We start from the raw sequence: 8,285 nt of genomic DNA on the forward strand, positions 1-8,285 counted from the left end.
ATGATCCACGACTCCTGCTACCTGACTCGTATAGGCTATATGCAGCCTCGGTGTATACTCCGAAGCCCCACACAAGGTCTTGCTGAGCAACATTGGAAATCCGACGTCAATAAAATCTTGGCCGCATCTTGCCATAAGTAGAAACCCGGAAGTAAACATTAGTTCCCCAAGTGCTCTATCAATCGCTCCGAAATAGCCTCCCTCTCCTATAATAATACGTGACTCGCTCCGCCGCTCACGGAAAGTAAGAGCTACCTCATCATGACATCCTCACTACCAGAGTCCAACACCTCTCTCACATACACGCAACCTTCATCTCAACCACATCTTACACATACACCCATACCGAAACCAGATTCCCAAGAAGTTCTGGTGAAAATCAAAGCCGCAGCTATCAACCCAGTGGACATCCAACTATGGGGAAACCCCGTGATCGGCTGGCTAGCAGGCAAGAAGGAGAAAGGAATAGGACGCGACTATTCTGGCGAAATTGTAGCCCTGGGCGAAGAAGCAAGTAAAAGCGGAAAATGGGAAGTTGGTGACGAAGTCTTTGGATTGTGTAATCGACCTGTAAGTCAATTCTTTGCATGGCATGGCTTGAGTTTTTGGGAAGAACTACGTTGTAACTAATGTGAAATAGATGGCAGAAGGAACATTCACACAATACCTCTCCATCAACCCAACTTCCGAGCCCATCGCAAAGAAACCCAAGACCCTTTCCCACCACGAAGCCGCCGCCATCCCTCTAGTCGTCCTAACCGCATTCGCCTGCCTCGACTGGCTCCCCTCCCCATCTACCTCCCCCTCCCCCTCCCAACGCCGCGTCATCGTCTCAGGCGCAAGCGGCGGCGTAGGAATGTGGTGCGTCCAACTAGCCAAAAAGCTTTATTCTTGTCACGTAACTGGCATCTGCTCCGGCTCCAACACCGACTTCGTGCACTCCCTAGGAGCAGACGAAGTCATCGATTATCGCACACAAGACGTACCCAACTCGCTCCTTTCCAAACGGCCCGGCGGCACGAAATACGATTTGTACGTTGATTGTGTGGGCGGCACGGAGATGTTTGCGCATTGGAACGAGCTTCTCCATCCGTCAGGCGCGTATATTACCATTGTTGGGGATAAGACTTCGAGGACGGCGATGGGCGGGCCATTGACGTATTTTACGTATCCGTCGCAGGTGCTGAGACATGTTTGGGGGTACTTTTTTGGACCGAGGTATGCGAATGTTATCTTGTATCAGAAGAGTGAGTTGCTGGAGCAGGTCAGGGAATTGGCGGAGAAGGATGAGGTAAAGGTTGTGGTGCAGGACATCGTTGTGGATATTCTGACAGAAGAAGGATGTAAGAAGGGTTGGGAGAAGGTTAAGGGCTATATGGTTGAAGGGAGAGTTAGGGGGAAGATTGTTGTCGACGTTGCGTAGTTTTGATGATACGATCGAATATGATGAGTGAACCGGACTAGCAAACGAAGGGGAACGATCAATTAAGGCAAATTACCATCTATGTACTATTGGGTGTATCACGCCGGGTATCAAGGGGGTAATGAGACGCTTGAGCACGTATGCTCAGACGTTTTGTGACGAGGGAAAGAGTCCTAAAGGAAAAATGTTGACAGATCCATCACGGAGATCCTCACAGAAAGGCGACCCAAGTGTAAACCTTGCTCTTTGCCAGAAACCCCCAGCCTTTGGCTAGCCCTTAACCAGCTGTTTGTCGTGAATCCACAATCCAGTCGTCCGAGTCTTCACCGTGATTTTCCCATAACCCAGGTCGTTCAGTCGTTGTCGTGAGACGCTTAGTTGTACTTCAGGAAAGTCGTGGGCTCCCGTGATGTGGCATTTGCCGCAGGTATCCTGACGTCACCGACGGTTGTCTTGGGATATTCACCTGGGACATGCAGGTCGCTAACGCTGATGTCGGTGTTCATCCGCTTGCCCATACCCGGGTGCGCCATCTCCTCTGCAGTATCCACGAGGCCCACTGGGACGGGCCCGCCGTTGACAGTCTCGCCGAAGGCAGGTGCCCCTACCTCAGACTCGCCTAAAAAAGACGAATTAGCTCCTGGTGTATCCAACCCGCTCGCATGCTGAGATTGAGTGTGGCCATCAAAGACAGGTGCAATGATCGGGGCAGGGCTTGGCTGCGCAGCAGGTGCCACAGAAGGGGCTACGTAGCCTGTGTCGTCGATTTGATCGGGGAGGATATGGTCAGGATGCCGCTCGGGGACTTGCGTAGGGGTGGCATCTGGAAAGTCTGCCGCGCGAGATTGTTCGACTGGATGTTGCTGCTCTTGATTGAGCTGCTGGGCCTCATAGTGTTGTTGCGCCAATTGTTTCTTCCGGAATGCTTCGTTTGCAAGGGCACCGGTGGCTGCGCCCCCAACAGCAGGCGCCATCCAATTGCCGTGGTGATTGCTATCGTGACGTTGGATGGGCTCAGCATGTTCCAAAGATGGCTGGTTGTACTGGTCGACCGAAGTTGGCTGGACAGGGTAAGCCTGAGAAACCGGGGCGTATGAAGGGTTAGCGACGGTGTGAGGGGCGTATGACTGCTGGGCTGGTGTGTATGGGTTTGCGAAGCTGGTCTGCGGTTGGTATTGGGCGGGCTGGGTATACTGGACTGGCTGGACGGGCTCCGGCTGGTAGGCTGAGGTTTGGGCAAGATACATCGGGTGCACATCCTGTGTCGGACCTCCGGACATGGTGTTTAGATCATTGCCGACCTCTGAACTTCCGCTAGATGGCGATAAAGGCGCTTGTAAGTTACGGTTGACCATCAAATCAGACGGGAATCGCCCACCTGGAGAAGGTCGGGAAGGTCGCTCAGACTGGTCCCGATAGGCCTGTTCCTTCATGGACTGATTGGCTGAGAAAGGAACCGCGTCTGCCTCGTCTTCCTCTAGTCCGCCATCCGAGCTGGCCGAACGGGCGCTGCCGGCACTGGTACTCCTGACGCTTGCATGTCGACGGACAAAGGCATTGCGCTCTTCTCCACTCTTCTCAGTCAAGGCCTTGATATCTTCAAACCATGCGACCATGGTGTCGTACGTCTCCGCCCGGAACACCCAAGTATGGCCACGATGCATGGATCCAGCCTGACGGCCTTTGATAACGAACTTGTGGGAGGAACTTCCGGGCTGGGAGCGAGAACCAAGCTTCTGGTCTGGCAGATATAGGGACATGACTGGAGGCTGAGTGTAGATGCGGTCGGCCGATTTGAACTCGTGGAGATGCGTCGGCGACAAAACATACCTGAAGAGTGTTAGACTTGAAAAGCTCACAAGATCAAGTTGCTTACCAGCCCGGCGTGTACGACTTGAGATACTTGCTCTTCCGCTCGAGCATGCCCGCTCTGACCTCGGTGGTAGCAGGGTGGTGCTTGCCGGGGTACTGAATGTCTTCCAGTCTGCGCAACGGCATATCTGGGTTGACGAAGTGAGGGTCGCTTCGTACAAACCTGCTCCATTCGAGATCGCGCGGCATGGCAATCGGGCCATTGCGCAACCGCTCAACAGTGCTGTACTGCTCATCGGCATCGCGCTTCAAGATAGTAGCAAGAGCATTGTAGGCTTTCTGGACTTCGCCAACGACGATCGACTCGAGTTCGCGGCCAGAGTTTTCAAGGTTGAGGTAGGCCTGTGTACGTTAGCTGAGTAGCCTCTATGCGTGCGTTGACTGACCCTATGGAGGTAGTTCTCCTCATCAATCTGCCTCTCCACCTGGCGCTCGACACCCAGACGAACGACATAGGGATCTCCCTTGCCTGCAACTGCCGTGGGATCGGAGTCGGCCAAAGCCAGCGCCTCCTCAAGTGCTGTTACACACTTCCTTGTGGTCTCCTTTTCTTTCTCGACATTGTTCTTGAAGTCGCCAGACAGTGACTTGATCTCCTTGATCTTCTGCGCAAGATCAGCCCTGAGGCCGCTGAGCTGGTTGATGACGTCGGCCTCAACGTCTCGCGCCTTGTTGGCCTCGAGAATGGCTTGCTTGTGGAAATCGCGGAGGATGCGGTTGGCGTCGTTGAGACCTCCTTCTATGAGGAGAGCGGCTGGGGCATTGGTGTTATTGATAACGTTCGAGACTTTCAACAGCGACTTGGCGCGGTGTTCGTATGAGGACGCAACCTCGCGGAAGTAGGTAATGAGATCCTTGAGAAACTTTCGCCAAGCTGTCAGGTGTCAGTACGTTTCACGAATCTGTCACGTGCCCAACATACTTTGGAAGCGTTCTGCTAGTATCTCCGTGGGGGTGCCCTTGGTTGGTACAGGAGTGTAGAAGACACTGTCCTCGCGGTCATAGCCATGCTCTTGGTCGTCAATGGTCACACCGCGTATCGAGCCCGCGTGCATGGATCTCCTGCTTCCACTACGCTTCATGCTGCTTGCCCTCTTGACTGAGTTCTTCTTCTTGAGCGTGCCACTTCGCGAAGGCGTGGCGCCCTGGTTCAAGGTGGAGGAGCGCGAAGATGAGCGCTGGTGCATATCACCGTCAATAACGGATGAACCACGTGTGCGCGCATCGAAGTCCTCCTCGAACCGCCCCAGGCGCGAGCGTTCATTTGGCGCGCTTAGTGGTGAGTTTCCAAAGTCATTCACAGAGGAGGTGCCGTATCCGCGGCTGAGATGGGCCGGGTCGTCGATGTGCGGTACGGGGTCGTATGAGGCCGACGGGGTGACTGGTCGCTGGGTCGCCATAGTGGGTGCTGCCTGGTCGTGGATACTGGCTGCGGCAACGATAAGGTAGACCCTGACGAATATATGTAAGAAGACATTCGCAAACAACCCTGAGCCGCGTTCGCTGTGGCTGGCGATGACGTGTGGAGTCGCGCTAAGGGGTGAGATGCCTCGGAGGGGTCGAGGCGCAGATTGCGAGAGCCCGAACCGACATGGCGCCGCAGATCAATCAATACTTACTGCTCGGAATGCAATTGTGTCGCAAACTGCTCAATTTGATGAACTTAATGTGAGCCTGAGGGTGCTTGTGATGTCGAAAGGCAAATGCCAGATGTGAAGAATAAAACCATGGCCATCCGCGGCGGCTTCGCGGCACTGAAGAAGCTCACAAAGATGCTTAGGTGATGTCATGTTCCCTTCAATGCTACGCCCTCAACACCATCCGGACATGATCGTCATCGTGCAGCAGTGCCCGACCCTTGAATCGTCTTAGCCTGTGGCGCGGCTGTTACACTTCGGCCTATCATGACTTGCTTGCATTTCCATCCATTGCGCCGTTACTTGCGCCCGTCACATCGATTGTCCTAGCAGCTGTCACATGCAGGCTTGCGGAACACGTAGGCGACACAAGAGGGGCTTCGTGGCCTGCCAACTTCTTCACTTTGACAATGTTGGTCTCGATAAAGCCTCTCGGTGACTTTGCAGCCGTATCGTCCGTTGCCACTTCCATCGTCGCTGGCCAAACACGTGGAGATTCAATGTGGGGAGAGCACAGCCGAACGTGCCGACCCAAGTCTGCCCAGCGATTTGCATTCATCCTTCCGCAGATCAGTGCAGCACGGCGGCAATGCCGAAATCCTTTCTCCAGCTTGCTGCCCTGCGAGCTGCGCGTCTCTCGTGGGACCTATCCCATTTTTTTCCAGGGGTCCTCTCGTACCCAACCCTCTAACACTAGCTGGACCCCGTAGCATCACTAGCCTACCACGAAGTAACCCAGGGAGCATTGTGGGCTGCACTGCCCCTTTGCCGTCATTGGTCATCTCCGGTATTCTCTGAAGGGCGAGTAAGATGCAGTATGTCTGTGTTGATTTATCACAATTGTCCCGCGTACTCAAGTACAACTTCAATAACCAACCCAATCAAGACCAGGACAAAGCGATACCGAGAGAGAGATATCCGGCCCGGGGCCGCACTATTCCATTGACGACTTGTTTAGTACTCGAATCCGCAGCTCTGATATCTCACCTGTGTTGATCGACCGCTACAAGAAGAGACGGATGGCAGACGTTGAAGCACCTCATTGAAGAGAAGAACTAAATACTCACCTAAAGTAGATAGTCCGGAAGTCTGCATCGCTGTAGGATTTTGTCAACTTTCGTTTTTATACCAATGTAGTCTGCAGTGCACCCTTTGGTTTCTTCCTTGTATAAGGCAGGAGCACCTAGCCTTGCAAAGAAAAGGGTTGGGAGAGGTAAACAAGAGCGCGGTCAATACGCTGCACTAGGCATGAAATAAATGAAGTGGAAGCAGTCGCGAGGTGTCACAAGATCATTTGCATGCCGCGACGAGGCGTCAGGCACAACAACAATACGGTGCGCTTTGGAACTAGTGATAGTCAGGGCCTTGAGGTGAGCCTTCCTCAAAAGGCTGTCAATGTTCTCGGTAGTCTTGTCTACCTTGCTTCTGTGTGAGTAGCAGAGTAGAAGTTTCAGGTCATGATCTGATTTTACATTCACCACAGGAAACCTCTACACGCAACTACGCTCTACTACGTTTACAGCGCAGAGCTCGATACGATCATCGCTAGCGGATATCTCGCTTCCAGGTACCGGTCATGTGTCTCTTTACTCACGGGCCTCAATCGCGAACAGTATATTAACCGGCCACACACAAACACCTACTGCCAAGCACTGATTCCGGGTACGTGGTTGCACAAACCCATCTATTGCGAAACAAGATATATGACCGCTAGAGTAAATGGAAAATGCTCTGCCTTTATTGGTCTCATTGTACGACTACCGACAGCAGCCACCTTTACCGTGGTGAAAAACAAGTCTGGGGCGCACGGAGAGATCTTGGAGGCTCTTTAGCGAAGGCTTGCGTGTGGCGTTGTTATATTGCAGCCCAGCGACTGAGATGGACGATAGACAGGTAGAAGCGTCATGCTGCTGGTACTCGAGTGTCGTGTGGACATGGGCGTAGGAGTAGGATGAGGTATATAAGGAGAGGCACGACACCCGGTAACAGCACCTCATCCGCCCATACAACTTGACACTCGACCGGTACATCTATACTATCAGTCTACCGTTCAAGATGAGGTTCCTCGCTGTCGCCGTCGCCCTGCTACCCGCTCTTGGGTCAGCGCACACTATCGCTCAGCGCGTCCGTATCAATGGCCAGGATATGGGCCAAGGCAACGGTATCCGCGTCGCCCCTTCCAACAACCCTATCACCAATGTCAATGACGGCAATATTGCTTGTAACTCTGGTGCTTCTTCTTCCAGCAAAGTCATCGATGTCAAGCCTGGAGACAAAGTCGGTGTCAACTGGGGCCACGTCGTCGGTGGAGCACAGTAAGTCATCCTGTTCTTGATCGTATTACAACTAAATCGCTAACTCCTCAAAGATTCGCGAACGACCCCGACCACCCGATCGCGAAGTCTCACAAGGGGCCTGCTATCTTTTACATGGCAAAGGTCTCTAATGCCGCCAATGCGTCACCCTCTGGTCTCCAATGGTTCAAAGTCGCTGAGGACGGTCTCGACAGCTCTGGAAACTGGGGCGTCGACCGTATGATCAACAACGGCGGATGGACTGAGATGACAATGCCGTCCTGTGTCGCCCCAGGCCAGTATCTCCTCAGGGCTGAGATGATCGCACTGCATAGCGCGAGCACGTCCGGTGGTGCGCAATTCTACATGGGCTGCGCGCAGATTAATGTCTCGGGATCTGGATCAAAGACTGGCAGCACGGTCAGCTTCCCTGGTGCCTACAGGGCTGATGATGCGGGTATCAAGCTTAGCATCTACAACGCTCAGGGTCAGCCTAAGGGCAACGGAACGCCTTACAAGATTCCTGGTCCGGCGAAGCTGCAATGCTAGAGCAATAGCACGTCAGCCCAGGAGAAAACTGAACACCATTGGGCCTACATTACCATAAAGTTTTCTAGTTTACTTACTTTGTCCTAATGTAGTCTGCAGACCTGTTCAACTTTCTTCTTTTATGAGATGATGTGAGAGATTGGGCGATTGACATGAGCGTGCGCAGTTGGAGGTAATTCTGGAGCTTTGTGGTTTTTTGCGAACATCTCTACGACCTTCTATGTATATACTGTAATGGTAGATTGGGGGATAAAATGCTGGTGGCCGAGTAGCAATATCCAATCATTGTGTCGCTGAGAATAAAAGTGGTATGCGATGGTGATGTGATGTGTCGTTACAGTCATGCGCTTGTGCCTGGGCTGTGCAATGTACGGGCTGGTCGCACAACGGTGAACGGTGAGTGAGCCTTGCATGTACCCCGCTTCAGGCGCGTCCACGGAGGAAAATGCAAAAGCACAAAGAGAGGGAGTCAATACCTAGGTAGAAGTTTGGAACAACTATTATTATGTC

The 8,285-nt window shown here is 53.0% G+C and overlaps 3 protein-coding genes across 3 annotated transcripts; 2 read left to right on the top strand and 1 right to left on the bottom strand.

Moving 5' to 3' along the window:
- The first annotated feature begins 94 nt into the window (after positions 1-94).
- On the top strand, positions 95-1,527 carry BKA58DRAFT_468867 (uncharacterized protein). Its single transcript, XM_046175130.1, has 2 exons — positions 95-570; positions 641-1,527. The coding sequence occupies exons 1-2, from the start codon at positions 262-264 to the stop codon at positions 1,421-1,423; spliced, it is 1,092 nt and encodes a 363-aa protein (XP_046026799.1). The 5' UTR covers positions 95-261; the 3' UTR covers positions 1,424-1,527.
- BKA58DRAFT_383674 (uncharacterized protein) lies at positions 1,469-4,891 on the bottom strand. Its single transcript, XM_046170198.1, has 4 exons — positions 4,218-4,891; positions 3,682-4,169; positions 3,300-3,637; positions 1,469-3,253 (listed from the first exon to the last, which is right to left on the bottom strand). The coding sequence occupies exons 1-4, from the start codon at positions 4,693-4,695 to the stop codon at positions 1,798-1,800; spliced, it is 2,760 nt and encodes a 919-aa protein (XP_046026800.1). The 5' UTR covers positions 4,696-4,891; the 3' UTR covers positions 1,469-1,797.
- A 1,985-nt stretch (positions 4,892-6,876) lies between these two features.
- Positions 6,877-7,987, top strand: BKA58DRAFT_162867 (glycoside hydrolase). Its single transcript, XM_046165005.1, has 2 exons — positions 6,877-7,247; positions 7,301-7,987. The coding sequence occupies exons 1-2, from the start codon at positions 6,988-6,990 to the stop codon at positions 7,773-7,775; spliced, it is 735 nt and encodes a 244-aa protein (XP_046026801.1). The 5' UTR covers positions 6,877-6,987; the 3' UTR covers positions 7,776-7,987.
- Positions 7,988-8,285: the final 298 nt, after the last annotated feature.

Source organism: Alternaria rosae, assembly GCF_020736505.1.
Source record: "Alternaria rosae strain MPI-PUGE-AT-0040 chromosome Unknown BKA58scaffold_4, whole genome shotgun sequence".
NCBI classification, from domain to species: domain Eukaryota; kingdom Fungi; phylum Ascomycota; class Dothideomycetes; order Pleosporales; family Pleosporaceae; genus Alternaria; species Alternaria rosae.